Source organism: Convolutriloba macropyga, chromosome 12 (genome assembly GCF_964194025.1).
Source record: "Convolutriloba macropyga chromosome 12, txConMacr16.3, whole genome shotgun sequence".
Classification (NCBI taxonomy): domain Eukaryota; kingdom Metazoa; phylum Xenacoelomorpha; order Acoela; family Convolutidae; genus Convolutriloba; species Convolutriloba macropyga.
In genome coordinates, this window is record NC_134479.1 from 23,348,121 (window position 1) to 23,364,122 (window position 16,002).

Genomic DNA, 16,002 nt, shown 5'->3' on the forward strand with positions numbered 1-16,002 from the left:
CCAATTATACGTTTTCTGTCAAAAAAATCATTTGCAGGTGAAATTCGTGAACTTCACCCCAAGACTTGGGGCCTCTCTGGGCAGAGAAAACTCAAGTCTTGAATTCTTGGGTTTCTCTGCCAAGAGTTAGAATCGGTTTTCTCTCTTGACGTTCACTGATTTACACAATATCCCAATGATAGAAATAAAAACTGAGAGCTTTATTTCCAAATAGGACCCATGCTTATGCATTAGGTCTCAAAAAAAGATTAGCTGCAAACAGAAGTTCAAAAGAAAAACGAAACTTTTGCAGGTTTGGTGGATCAAATAACGTTTTGACTGTTTCACACATAAAACTGTCAATGCCACCTGCAGAACTGGTGGTTAGATCCCAACATGAAATCTTAAACCTATAAAAAAGTAAGGAAAAATTAGTGTAATTAATTTGCGGTCGGTTCAACTAATTCTTTTCCAGTGTCCGAAAAAGTAAGTTTTCAAATTTTTGCCACCTTCAAGAAGTAAACAAGGATTTTTGTCCCATATCTTTCTCTGTCAGTCTTCGTTTTTGTGTACCAACGATTGAGGAATTATAAGCTGAGTTTCATTTGGTTTCTAATAGAGAGAAGCACTTTTTTTAATTTCACATGTTAAGTAACTCAATCTCTCAATATTGATCATTTTCGCAGTTATTGTTATTCATGACGAAGAAAAACGTTCAGTGCTGAAAAACAATTGAGAAAAATAAAACTGAAGAACTCATGGTCAGATTGCATCAATGCTTGCATATTACGTCTCAAAAAAAATTAGCTGCAAACTGAGGTTCAAAAAAAAAACGTTTGCGGATTAACTGGATCAAATTACCTTGTGGACTTTTTTAAACGATAGTCAGTCTTTACAACTTACACAGCTCAAAAAAAGATCTTAAAACACAAGCCAGAAGTTGTTAAGAAAGTAACGAAAAGATTATTTTTATTCATTTGCGGTCGGTTAAATTAATCCTGTTCTAATTTCTGTAGAAAAATATTTTTGAAACTTTGTCATCTTTAAGAATTCAGCAAGAATTTTCATTGCATATCTTCTTCTCTCAGTCTTTGGGTTTTCTGTATCAACAGTCGGGGAATTATAAGCTGGGTTTCATTTGGTTCCGAAAAATAGAGAGACAACATTTCTTCTTCACATTTTTTTAAGTAACTGAATAGCGCATCATTGATATTTCTTACAGTTTAAGTTTTTAATCAAGACGAAAAACGTTCAGCTCTAGAAAATCATTGCAAAATGCAAAATAGGGAAATTTTGGCCCAGATAAAAGCAATGCTTACAACTTACGTCTCAAAAAAGACTAGATGCAAACTGAAGTTCAAAAAAAACATTTGCGAATTAACTGGATCAAACAACCTTGAGGACTTTTTTAAACAAAAAACAGTCTTTACAACTTACACAACTCAAAACTAGATCCTAAAATACAAGCCATAAGTTGTTATGAAAGTAACGAAAAGATTATTTTAACTCAGTTGCAAAATGAATTTTTAAAAAATATTTTTTTCAAGCTAGTCAAGGAGTTGTCCAAATCTATTGTTACTACAAATCAAAGTTCCCCTATATACCTGGGATCCAAGTCAAAAAGTATTTTTGACCTAGCTTGCTTAGCAAAAAAGTTAGATTTTCAAACGGTTTTTTCGTTGGTTTGGAAAATGTTTTTTTTTAAATATATTTTTTTCAAGCTTGTCAAGGAGTTGTTCAAATTTTGAAAAGGTTACCATACCTTACCAAGAGCCACAAAAAATAGTTTAAATAGCATTCATAATCATAATTGGCGCTTTATTTGTACTTTAGGGTACTCAAACGTATGTTAAAAACGCCCATGAACCTAGAAAATGCACCATTCTAACCTCTGTCCAGAAAAAATCAAGTCATGGATCCTTTCTGCCAAGAGAAATCCCAAATTTTGTGTCTTGCCTGACAAGAGGTCATCAAGTCTTGGTTGTACTCTGCACAGAGTGACCCAAGACTTGGACCTTCTCTTGGCAGAGAGACCCAAGACTTGGGATTTCTCTGGGCAGAGACCCCCAAGTCTTGATTTTTCTCTGTCAATAGAAACCTCAGAGATCGACTCTGGAGAGTTCTCTTAACAGCCTTGTAATTGACATGATCAGACTCTGAATCGGGCCTGCGAACTTGCCTGATTTTTTTTCTGAAACAGGCCTGATGGTCTCTGGGGGCTCAGTACGGGTTAGTAATGTTTGGTCCTCGAATTGGTTTCTATAAGAGGATCTTAAATATTCACAAGTTGGAACTTTACTTCAAAGAATATTGGTATACATTTGTGTAATTTTTTTTATCAATTTACAAAAAAAAATATACATTTACTGTAGAGCAAAACATTAGAACATTATTTTATCTCAGAAAATATTAGCATTGGGCTACAACCCGGGTCGAGGTTTTAGGGTGAATTTTCGTAAGAAATGCGGTGAATGCGGTGAATTTTCGTAAGAAATGCGGTGATTGCAGTGAATGCGGTGAAAAAAAATAATTCACCGCTTTTCACCGCATTTCTTACAAAAATTCACCACCAAATTCACCGCATTTCTTACAAAATTTCACCGCATAGACTATTATGGCAAATTAATGTAAGAAATGCGGTGAATGCGGTGAATGCGGTGAAAAATAATAATTCACCACCTTTCACCGCATTTCTCACAAAAATTCACCGCATATGGTTTCCAAAGTTTACCTAATCTGATTTAAATTCACAAGAAATAACAAAGACCTAAGTGACAGTTGGCGCAGTGGAATAAGCATAAGAAGGCATGCAGGAGGTCAGAGGTTCGAACCGGTGTGGGGACGCTTCTTTTTTGTAAGAATACCGAGAACGCGGTGAAAAAAAATAATTCACCGCGATTCACCGCATTCACCGCAAAAAGATGTAAGAAATACGCGGTGAAAATTATTTTTTTCACCGCATTTCACCGAATTTCTTACGAAAATTCACCACCAAACCTCGACCCGGGAAGGTTAAGTAATTATCAAACAGTGGCAGTTAAAAATGCCATCATTGTAGTTTTCTATTTCGAATGAGCGCCATAGAAAGCTTTTGAAGAAACCTATGGGCAGACATAAAGCAGTTGTGCCAAACTAGTTTTCTCCGATCTCTGCTTTTAACTTTTTCTTTGAGTTATCAGCATGTGGGCTCAATTACCTCATTCTTTCACATTGAAAAAAAATAGAAATTGACCAGAATCTGAATCAAATTGAACAGAGTTATGTTTATTGTACATATACTCTTTTCTTTCACATTTGCAAAAAAAAATCTAATCTAAAGCAAACCCCAATTACGCCTGAAAGATGAGGTTCTCAACGATGTTGATAATAATCTTGACATCAGGTAGATGAACTCTTACTTAAGTTCAGGCTTCTAGGAAAATACTTGAAAGAGTTTATATTAGTGATTTGGATGAATTTTTGTTCTTCGTTCTGTTGTTATGCTTTTCCACCAATGTGGTGAGATGATTTGGGGAATCTCCATTTTTGCAAAAATTGATGGAATATCCTTGAACAGAAGCGGGTGCTTCTCCTGGCTGGAGTTTTTCATATCAATTTTTTTGGAATGTGTTAGTTGCGTTGAATAAAAAAGATGTTACCTGCCAATTTAAATATTTATGTACGCACATTCCTATGCTTCGAATGTGATGAAGCTACTCCAGCCAAGAAAACTTTGCTTGTAAACGTAAGAAAAACGCCTTTTTGTCCGGTTGTAGTCCGGAAAAAATGCGCTTACTTTTTAAATTTGATATCGTCCGCATGTTTTTTTGTTTCGGTATGTTTGGTTTTAAAGGAAATAGAATAGTCGTCATTCTCTATGTTTTAGATTAAGTATGCTGAGTTTCTTAGAGTCGGTATATTCAATTTTTAACGTAAGAAACCGTCCATTTGGTTTCAATACACAGGGACTCATATTCTCATGATCATGTCATAACCTAGTGAGTGTGAATTTTTGAACTGAATCCCCATCGGTGTTAAACAAATCTTTTGATTTGTCAACTTGAAAACACGCAAAAATCATGGGTTTAACGAGTTCTGTAAAAGAGCCAGAAAAAAAGTTAATGAAGTTTCTTATTTTCTTCTATCAATATATTTTTCGTAGAAATTTTTCGAGCGGTACGTTTGAATCCAAATGAATTAAAATTTCGTCACGACATTTTACTGCATAGTAAAAAAAAGTACAAATTTTATGGGCAAACTACAATTTTTATGGTATTTTTTATCTCTTCTTTTTCAAACCAAACATACGGACGCTGGATATTGAAAGTAAGAAACCGAACATAGGGAGGATCATCTTTCGTTCAGAACCAATATACCAAATCTAAAATTTAACACTCTGAATCGAATGGACAATATTTTACGTTTGAAAACAGAATTTTGAAGAAACCAAACGTATCAATAATACCAAACATACCAATCATTTCCTGTGTCGTTTTTGTTCGGTCTGCTGGACTGGAGCAGCAAAAAATTTTTCACACAAATTGAACTCATTTTTTACAAAAAACAACAAAACACTGCCCTTCAAAAAAGACTTGAACCCAGGTTTCCGTTAGCGCCTTTACAACCTAATGCATTGCATAACTTGTTATTTACTACACCCTTTCTCAAAAACAAATACGGAAACTACACTTTAATTGGTAGTTTGAATGTCTTGAGGAATATTTTCTATATCAACACGATTTTAGCATTCTAGTTCAAGGAATCGACTCTGATTTTTGTATGATCTTTTTTAGCTCAAAAAAGCTACTTACCCACTGATAAATTGAATTCTCCTTTTGCGTTTTCTCGTAAAAAGAATTTTTTTCTTAAAAGATATTTTGTAACACAAGCAGTTATTATTTCATATGTAAAAAAGTAATCATTGATATTTTGAAAAAGTAACCATTGATATATGCATTAGATAATAGCAAAGCAACACCCCTTTTTTGAACAAATACAATATACAAAATTTCTAAACATTTCAGTGGTTAAAAACATAATTTTTAAACAGAAATAGAATTTCAACATCTCAACCCAGACGAAAAGACAGGCAAACACTGCTTTTTAGAGAAAACGGCCCATCTTTAGCTTATGAGGATTTGGTGAGCACTGTTTTCGTTTTTTTCTGAGAACTAGACTCCCTAATTTCTGCTCTTTTGCACCTGATTTTCATATTAGTTTAAATAAGTTATTTTCGAATTGGTACTAAAACTGCTCCTGAAAAGAAGCCGTTTAACTTGTGAAAATGTGTTTTGTTGGTACAAGTTTGTCTATTTTTACATCGAATACTTGGATCAAATATTAAGCGAAATTCAATCTATACCTTTTCAAGTTACCATAAGAAGTTCTAACGTTTTTGATGAATAGGATGTAAATCATTTCTGTACTGCAAAAGCGTTTTTTTTCAGCTGGGAAAACTTTTTCCACCGCACTAATCGCAACCCAGGTTGAGGTTCAAGAGCAAAAGTGGATAGGTCCAGAACAAAATGGACGCTCATGGAGGCATCATGCCTTCAAAACTACACTTTGTAGAAACATAAATGTTCGCACAAAAGTTTGGGCATAGGCAACTTTAACACAGAGAATTTTGGATATAGGAAACCTCGAGAGCATGAAAATCTGATCCTAGGAAATTTTAATCGCATGAAAGCATGGACATAGGCACCTTTGAACGCATGAAAATTTGAACATAACGTCCCTCAAGCGCACAAAAAAATTTTCTATCTGAAAAAAAGCGAAAACTGTTGAACTCTTGGTTGATTCGACTCTCTTATTTGGGTGCCGACTCAAGTTAAAGCTTTCTACGCAGATAACTTAACTCATTTGAGCTCAAAAATGGCTAAATGTTGATGGTACAAAAATATGAATGCCTATATGAGACGACCTTTGCCCTTGATCTATAGAATAATATTGATGTTACAAACAAATCACGCTTCAATTCATGGATCAATGGCACCCTTTCAACCAATATATTCAAGTCGCATTTTCGCACTTACTTTTTATTAAACTACCTAGGCACTGCATCAAACCCCTAAATGTTTTTAATCGATACTGGAAAGGAACACTTTTAAAAAAAGATTTGTACTCATATGCATAAGTATTGATATAGACCTGGATATGAACGCACGACAGTTTTGAAATACGTACTTTTAAACGCACAACGAACACGCAAAAAATGAACACAAAAACTCTGGACATACGTGCGTTTGAAGCCACAAATAAAATTGAACGCAGGTAATTGTCGTGTTCGCTGAAGAAGACTGCACGAGAGTCCTGGACTAATGCTTTCTTTGAGATAACGTTTGCAGAAACTTTTTGAAAACAAAAAAGTCAGGACATACGTGCTCTTGAACGCTCCGATAACGCATAAAGTTTTTTGAACACCTGGATATGAGCGCGCAAAATTCTGAAAACATTAACTGTTGAATGCGCGAAGAACGCACGAAGAAGGCACAAAAATATTAGGATCACACGAAAAACTGGAAAACAAATTTTTGTCTGAGAAGGTCTGGACATAATGACGTTGCTATAACAAATGAGCAATGTCACTGACAACAGAAAAGTAGGTATAGTAAAAAGAATAATTTGAGTATATTTTTAGCTGCTGAGTATATAAATATAATTTGAGAATATAAATAGCAAATAAGTTCAATAAAAAAACGCTGTGAGATAAAAATGCATACATCTAAGTTAGGCGCAAGAAATTATACCAAAGCCCCACTAGGCAAGAAGAATTCATCAATCCACTAGGGGAATATTTGACCGAACTATTTTGTTTGGTGGACAATAAGCAAAGGCAAATCGTATTCTTCAAAGTCTTATTTCGAAATCCACTTGGCGCTATAAAAACTCACAAAGCCAAAATTCATAAACTCTAGTCGAGGAAAAGTTTTCTTGCTAGATCTTACCTGGATGTTAGGCAGACGAATCAGTGCCATGCAATACTTTCTTCTAAAAGCTGCAACATCTCACAACATAGACTCTTTCTCTTGCAGCATCTTGCATGGCAAACTTGAAGTTTACACTTTTTCAATGAATAGGTTTGCGATCCATCACTATGGATTATTCCTAATGCGTTCTTTTTGGAAAATGCTGCAAGATCTTGCTAGGATCTGGAAAACAGTATTTTGGCTCTTGGGAAGACCAAAATCTTGGGTGGACTTGGAAAAAGTGTTGTCAAAATCTTAGATCTGGCGTGGACTTGGCGTAGAAGATATGAATTGTCGCACTGCGAGATGTTTTTCTTGTGACCTCAGCCTGGGTGGCAACTTTTTTTCTGGAAGGCAATTCGCTTTAAAGGATCTGCTGAAAGATAAGCATTTTAGAAAGAAACTTGCCTAACAGATTCTGTAAGATCCCTTCTGTCATGTCCATGCCTTGCAGGATCATTTCTGTCATAGAATTAAAAAAAATGATCAATACTGTTGTGCTGATTTTTGAATTGAAAGAGCAGATTATCACAAAAAGATCCGTGTAGATTACACAATTCATTGAATCGCAAGTGGAGATCAGAGCATCTTAGACATTTGTTATTTTTTTCACCCAGATTACGTTAAATTAACTTTTTGCAATTTCTTCAATGTCACATTCTTTTATATTCTTTGCAACATATGTAAACAACTTTTAAAACTCAAATCTATAAAAGACAGAAATTTTGGCATCTCAAGAAACTTTTAATTATTAATATATCAAATTCATATCAGTGTGTTTTAAGCTAAACAAACTTGCTGTAGCAGTAGAAACTGACAGAATATTAATTATATTTTCATTTCGAAACTGATATTTGTCATGTACTGAATATTCTGATCATACTAAAATTCTTCAAACTTTTTCAAAGCTTCACTGGCTTCCTGGGTCCAGGAAAAATTAGAGAAATATGTATGATAAGCGTTTAAATTTTTTATAGTTTTCATCGCATTTTTCGTTCATGATTTTGCGGTGAAATTATTTAATTTCACCGCTAGATTGAGCAGTGAACTTACAAAAACTTATCACATTTGCCTGCTTACTACAACTTACCTGCCTTACATGTGTTCGAACCACTAACGTCCTGCATGCCAGCTACTTCTTCTTCCACCACCCCGCTGCTCACTTATTTCCAGCATATTTGTTTTGAATTTAAATAACTCTAATTTCTGTGAAACATGCGCCTTGAATTTTTGTAAGGATAGCGGTGAAATTGCAGGTTTTAGTGGTGAAATGTGGTGACTTTTTTGTAAAATTACCGTTTACTTTGGTTGTGAAATTACAAAATTTTACCGCTTAAAAATATCTAAAAAGATGTATGATCTAAAAAGAGTTGATTCAGTGATTCATTCTGAATTATCTTCTGATTCAGAAAAACACAGAATACTTTCTCTGATTTTTTCTCTGATTCAGAGAAATTCAGAGATCATTTCGCAGTTGGTTCTGATATCCTTCTGAATCAGTACTAAAATTTGAAAGTGTTCTGAATCAGTACTGATTGTTACTGAGATTTAGGTACGGGATAGGAATCTAAGCAAAATAACTTAATACTGTCTGCCCAATGAAATGAAGTTTTACACATTTAAAGGATTATTTTTACTATTGTGAAGATGGAATTGAAATACTTTATCGGTTGAACATATTTCAGCAAAAAAAAAACCGCGAAAGCAAAAATGATCCTGGAACAAAGAAGCTTATGAAAAAAGTGTGATAGTGCGCCAGCAAGAATTTAATGTAATTAAATTTATGTACATTAAGTAAAGTATTTTGTGAGCGCGGTAAGCTGATTTCAGCCGACAATTTTTGGTTGTCTAAGATGTATGAGCAATTCAAAACATTTTCTAAACGGTGAATTTAGGTAATTTCACCACTAAGCTAAGCAATGAGTTCATCTAATTTCACTGCGATCACTGCTTACCTCACATAATTTGGAAACTTTTTTTCAAAGCAGTGAATTTATGTAATTTCACCGCTACCAGGTGATAACGTTTTCTTTTCAGCACATTCATCGCTTAATTTATGTAATTTCACCGCATTGATCACCCGGGCCAAGGTTTGACACTTAACCCACCCCTAATTAGCTGGGATTAGAGTGTAACACAAATTCAAATCCTTTTTATCGGGGAAAATATTGTAAAAAGGTAATTTTAAATAAACTCAACTGTTTTTACTCTCTTTTCTCCACTCTTTTTACAATCCTTGCAAAGAGTGTAATTTAAGGTGGACTGATAAAAAATTATACTCTTCTAGAATTTACATTATAACCAAATTTAAATGTTAAATTGGTCTAGCAGTCGGCGCAATGTTTAATGCAAATAGGGAAAGTAACATGTTGGACAGAGGGAATGTCGGGGGATTGATCCTAACTACCTCCTTCCACCTTTATTTTTTAAAATTACACTCTTGAAAGCACACTTTTCCACCGTTAATTATTTTTTTTTATTTTTACACCCTTTACACTCTTTTCACCGTTATTTTTGGGGCAATCCTCGGCTCGGGTGCTTATTTTACAAAATTTTCCACATTCTTCGCTTATCTTACATAATTTTCTGTTGAATGGCGGTGACATCTCGACCCGGGTTCAAAGAAGTTTTGTTTCAACGGCTATATGCTCAAAAGCTGAGCATTATGTTTCTTTCAGTCAAAATGGGACATCCAGATTATCAGGATTGCCCTCCGCTATTTCAAAGTGCAAAGCATTCTATGGTACTGCGTGATTTGGGGTTTGCGAAAAGCCGATGTTTCAAGGCACTTCAAGAACCTTTCACCAACTTTTATGAGAGCGCTCGCATATGCCGAATATCTGCTCGCAGTTTCCACGAACCCTTGCATTTCAGGTACATTTTTTAATTCAAAGCATTTTGATGAAGTTTTTGATAATCTTGTAGAAGTATAAACAAATGTTCTTAAATGCTTCAAGTAAAAAACACTCATTCCATCTTAGTTTTTTCAAGAGCATTGCTAATTGAACCAACTACCCGAGGTGATATTACATCCCGTACCTAACTTTCAGCTGAATTCAGTGCTGAGTCAGAATCTAATTCAGGTCACAATTTGTACTGAATTGGTCTGATTCAGAGTTGATTCAGTGATTCATTCTGAATTATCTTCTGATTCAGAAAAACACAGAATACTTTCTCTGATTTTTTCTCTGATTCAGAGAAATTCAGAGATCATTTCGCAGTTGGTTCTGATATCCTTCTGAATCAGTACTAAAATTTGAAAGTGTTCTGAATCAGTACTGATTGTTACTGAGATTTAGGTACGGGATAGGAATCTAAGCAAAATAACTTAATACTGTCTGCCCAATGAAATGAAGTTTTACACATTTAAAGGATTATTTTTACTATTGTGAAGATGGAATTGAAATACTTTATCGGTTGAACATATTTCAGCAAAAAAAACCGCGAAAGCAAAAATGATCCTGGAACAAAGAAGCTTATGAAAAAAGTGTGATAGTGCGCCAGCAAGAATTTAATGTAATTAAATTTATGTACATTAAGTAAAGTATTTTGTGAGCGCGGTAAGCTGATTTCAGCCGACAATTTTTGGTTGTCTAAGAGAGTAAAACGTGTTTTAGGTCCTGTAAACTGTTTCTGCAGTGAATGTAGCCCGATTTCGGTCTTTGCATAAGACATATTAAGAATTTACAAGGTAAAGGAGAATTATAAATGTAGAATTCCTCTTTTTGAAAAAAAACGGAGAAAAAATATTAATCAAATTTTAATCATGCAAAAAAAGATTAATGCATACAAAACATCAATTTGCCAAAAAAAAACAATTTTTTTTCAATGGTACAAAACTACCCGGCATTAGTGAGTTGCCAGTAACGGTGAAAACTGATCCACATAGGTCGGCCTAAATTTCGCCATCAATTGATCAATTGATATGAAGGCACTTTGACAAGCGTAATTTACTATATTTCAGTGCTTAAAAAACTGATTCATTGTTGCGATCCAACTTCAGTGGGAGTAGGAACTATATATACTCAAACGGGTTTTCTTCTTTACAATTTTGCTGATCAATGTTTTTTCCTAGAGATTTCTGAATGGTATCATTCAAACCCCGTTAAAAATAGGTTTCCTGGATGAGATATTTGCTTTTTGGCTTTGCAATTTGTTTTTGTGAACTTTCATTGCACTCTTGTCATTAGCATGAGTTTATTTCTCTGCAGTCTGCTCACTTAGTTCTACTAATAAGTTAAATCCTATTGTTTCTTTCAGTTACCTAAATTTAAACCATTGATATCTAATTGCTCTTATATATTGTCATGACCATCGATACAATTGCTTTTAGAAAATATCGGTGAATTCTTGAAAGTTGGACCTTTTTATCTTACTTAAGTCAACTTGTACTCTGTCTAGGTAAAGACAGCTCAATCTCAATTTTAGTTGAATCAATTTTTGCAGTCAATTTTAGTTTTTTTAATAACTAATGGATTCTACCAGTTTTTAAAAATAAAAACGTTGTGATTTTTACATGTTTTTGCATTTTTTGAGGTTTTTTGTTGACTTGACAAACTATCCCTTTGATGACCGAACCAATTGACGTTTAAAAAAATGCGGAATCGAACATAATTTTTGTGAATTTCTTTTTATTTCCCGGCTGCAACATTGTTCTCCTGCATAAATTATTAGATTTTTTTTAAAATTTGTGCCGTTGTTTTTTGTTTTTTTTTCTGTAGTGGTTCAATATATTCCGAATGAAGAATGATGAATATTTTTTCTTCCTGATGTGTAAAAGAACCAATTTAATGAGTTTACTTTTAGCTATAGTTTTAAAGACTATCAGATGAAATAATTTTAAGAAACAAAAGAATTTTTGAAACTTCCATTATTTTGTTAATTTTGTGAGCATGTTACTTATTCTCAATTTTGACTGGTCTGATCTACTTTTTGCTGAATCATACAACAATTTTAAATGTTTATTTGTTTTGATTATGCAGTTTATAAGGTCTCAATTTTTTTGATTTCTACGATTTTGTTTTCTGATATTTTAATCCCACTAATGGAAAACCCAATAGCCCAATTGTCCTTGTAAGGAGTTGCAAGATAACCCGTTTTTTAAGCTGATTGCATATCATTTTCATAATTTTTAGTGAAAATTGGTTTTAAAAAAGATAATGAATTTTTGAATTTTGTAGCTTTTTATCTCACGTTTGTCAATTTTTAGCTAGTATCTGTAATGACAGATCAGAATCATCTTCATATGTCTTTTGTTTTCAACTAATGGCTTACTGATTTTTTGTGCTTTTTTCAGTCGTATGACATTTTGCGGATGATGCGGGCCTCAATTGCATACTCCAGAGATATAAACGAGAGGTCTCGGATGCTCCTACTAATATACATCAATAGCAATAAATGATCCGTTTAATATATCTCAGTTGACACTTAACGGATTTAATTACTTCGGGAATAATTGTTCTAAAAAATTGGAAATTTGTATTTGAGCTGTGCTCTTTCTGCTGTGTTTGCGTTAGTCTCAATAGGGCCAGGATCTATAAATTTTCGTGCAACACAACTTAATTTTGTTATTTAGGTTTTTATCTGATGCCTTTTTGATTTCGTTACTGAGTTTTCTTAGAAATCAATGTAAGGTGTAAATAATGTTGGTTGTTACTTGAAAATTAAGTTTTATTTGTCTCCTCCTCTTGTTAATAGCAAGTCTCTTAGGCCATGTAATGCGGCGATACTTTGTTTGTTTAGTGATTTGTGCAAAATCTATGAAATTTTGAAATATTTCCATCTCTTCCTCATTGAGAAGAAAATTAAGTCAAAAAGTGTATGAGAGGGGTCAGACATCTTTAAGCAATCCTTGTTTTCTGAGCCTCCTTCTTGTTTGAAAACGTTGATATTTCTTTGGGATAAAAATAATTTTCATGGTAAAGGATTAAACTATAATTCTAATGAAAAGTCCTTCATTATCAACTTGATGATATTCTGAGCATATTTTGCTCTGGCCAAAATCTCTAGTCGATATGTACCCGGATTTTAAACAGAGAAAATTATCGTTATTGTTGATGATAGTCTCTGATAAGACCATGACTTACTCCACGAGAAGAGTGAGATCTATTGTTTTATCAATGAAAAGACAGTATATGAACCAAAGAAAAGAGATGGCTTTACATCGCGTATGTGCTCGACGGTGTAATATGGGTCAATAAGACTCAAACATTTGAGATTTTTTAATCGCGTAGGATCTTACAAATCACTTACGAAAGTTTCGTGAAAATACTTATAGGATCAAAGTTTCTCAAAATTGATCAGATCTTGCACGATCAAATTCTAGTTAAGGCTCAGAATAAGACTGCGGCCGAATCTGACTGAACAAACTTTTTTGTTTCATACATGGTGAGCTGGCTGAATTTTTTTAGCTTTCATAAAGACTCGACTACGTTATTCGGCAATATTGAAATCAATGAAATATGTCTTATTAAATCTTACACGATAGAAAATTTAACTTACGTGAACCTTTATCGTTTAAGATCTGATAAAATACTTATCAGATCTTATAGGATAAAATTTCAGCAAAATTTAAATACTATCTGATAAGTATCTGATCACATCTTACACGATTTAAGTTCACGTAGGGCAACATTTTAACTGTGTAAGACCACCTCGGGATCTCGAATCAAAAGGAACAAAAAATACAACAATAGGATAAAACGAAATAAACGGACTCTATATTGCATAGAATCGTAATTTGGGGAACGTAATCGACTGTTTTTCCTTAAAACTACTCGTGAAGGAGATTTTACAAAAAGTAAAGCAATTACTTGGAGTTTTATTTAAAACGAAGACAGTGGTCTCGAAGTCTCGATGATCCTTACAACCCAATTATGGTCTCTGAAAGCTGCTATTGAGTCCTTAAATTTGATTCTGAAAATTGCGTTTGAATTTTTTGCTAATGGCATGCTTTCGACAGTTCAAGTAAATAATACAGCCATAAATTTTGCGTGATCAGTTTTTTTTTCTGTTTCTAATTTTTCTGAGAAAAAACTAGCTTGAGTTTTTGCGTCAAGAAAATATTCAACTCTGGATCATAGGCAGGTTTTAAGTAGAATCTTCATAAAAAAGAGCCAAGTCTGAATTATAAAACTTCTATTAATAAAACCGTCTAAAACTGTCTAAAATCTTTTCACAAAACTGCCAGAGCCAAATAAACCTGCCCAGGTCAATGTGGCCAGACCGAAATGACCCCTGATCAGATAATCTTTGAGAGCTCGAATTAATTTTCCCGGTGCGCTCGAATTACACGGTCTCGAAAAGGCTTCGAGCGCACTTTAGTCTGGACAATGGTCTGGAACATGTCTGATCAGATGTCACTTCGGACTGGGAGGGTCTGATCAGAGGCAGTTTCGAGCGCACACTAGTCTGATGAGAGAAAATTTTGAGCGCACACTAGTCTGATCAGAATAGGTTTTCGAACGCACTTTAGTCTAATCAGGGGACGTTTCGACGCATGCCCTTTCATATGAGGATCTAAACGTGGGATGTCTTTTGTAGTGTACCTGAGGGTCACGTATTTGAACCCCAATCAAAGGACGAAATTACTGCAATGCGTAGTTGGCTTGCAGATGAAATTTACGGCTTCAAATCATACACTCATATCTGGCTCGGATATGTGAGACCGCGTTACTGCAACGGAACTGGACGAATGCCAAAATTCATAAGTCATTGGCAAGGAACATGCGAAAATCCAGTTCGGATGAGAGATGGGATGTTTTCAAAAGGTGAACCAAACAATTTAGGGCACAGGGAATATTGTACCGTGAGTGCAGAAGATGATACGGTCTGGGATGGCAACTGTGACGACGAATCATATCCTCAATATGCAGTTTGTGAACTTGATATAAAATAAAAAAACCTACACACGTCGCGTCTTCTCCAAAAATTGGAGGTATTATAGGTTATAATTTGGGAGAGGGTTGAAATAAATGTGGGAGAGAGTTGTTACAATACAATATTTTGTTTGAATAACAATTAATAATAGCATTAGTAATATACGCAAAAAAACAATTGCGCTCTAAATTACAGGACACGGTAAGAAATGAACTATATCATTTGAACCGGGCTGTTGACGGGTTGAGTTAGGACAAAATGTCAGCGTAATTAATAAGGGCAAAATAGCAGCAGAATGAATTCGTGATTTTACTAACGAACTTGTATGAGTTTGTTCAATTGAAGCAATTTTGCCTTTTTGTTGTTTTGTACATACACTTTACATATTACCCAAGTTGATTGATTTATGCAATAAACGATTAATTAAATTTTATTAATTTCTTTCAATGAGGACAAAAATTATCCCAAATAAACTTTCAAGAATGGTGCAATATAATATTTCCATTCCCAAAAAAAATTCAGCTCGCACTATCATATATTTTTAGAAGATTAAAAATTGACTGAATTGTGTACAGGAATCTTGCATTATCTTTCAATAGCGCATTCTGGTTATGACTAGGGAAAAACGCAAAATGCCAGATACAGATAAAGTTCTCACCAAATTGAGATGTTTGCTAATAACCGACTTGTATAAGATGGTTCAAATGACGCAATTTTGTAATTTTGTGCATATATTTTACTTATTATCCAATTTGATTGAGTTTCGTAATTAATAATTATTTAAATGTTGAAGTTCATCCAATTAGGGAAGAAAGGGTGCAAAATAAACTTGCAAGAATTTTGCAAGATAACCATCCACTTAGCAAATATAAACAATGCATTTGCCCATTATTAACAACTAAATACAATTCATTGGCTCACATAGATAGATAGAAGAACTCAAAAAATGACATAAGTTTTCAAACAAGACCTCAAAAATGAAAAAAAAAAACTATTACCTATTTTTCTAATTATATTTGCATTAAGAAATGTATACCTAAAAAAACCGTTATCAAGAGCAATTTTAGTTTGCACCAGATCACTAAGTGCTTAAGCAAACTCTGTTTCAGAAAATTTCAAACAAACGGAAAAAAACAAGAAAAACTTCACAATTTTTGGGTCACAAATAATCAAAAGTGCCGTTTACAGCAACTTTACT

General features: G+C 33.9%; 1 protein-coding gene across 1 annotated transcript; it reads left to right on the forward strand.

Annotated features, from left to right (window-relative positions):
- The first annotated feature begins 3,238 nt into the window (after positions 1-3,238).
- On the forward strand, positions 3,239-14,893 carry LOC142351198 (uncharacterized). Its single transcript, XM_075403318.1, has 3 exons — positions 3,239-3,361; positions 9,605-9,800; positions 14,469-14,893. Exons 1-3 carry the CDS (start codon positions 3,322-3,324, stop codon positions 14,821-14,823), a joined length of 591 nt encoding a protein of 196 aa, XP_075259433.1. The 5' UTR covers positions 3,239-3,321; the 3' UTR covers positions 14,824-14,893.
- The last annotated feature ends 1,109 nt before the right edge of the window (positions 14,894-16,002 follow it).

Excerpts from the sequence above, each read along its gene's own strand:
- LOC142351198 (XM_075403318.1), top strand. The coding sequence starts at position 3,322 with ATGAGGTTCTCAACGATGTTGATAATAATCTTGACATCAG. Across the intron at positions 3,362-9,604 it reads GATAATAATCTTGACATCAG|TCAAAATGGGACATCCAGAT; the intron begins GTAGATGAACTC and ends TGTTTCTTTCAG. Across the intron at positions 9,801-14,468 it reads CACGAACCCTTGCATTTCAG|TGTACCTGAGGGTCACGTAT; the intron begins GTACATTTTTTA and ends TGTCTTTTGTAG.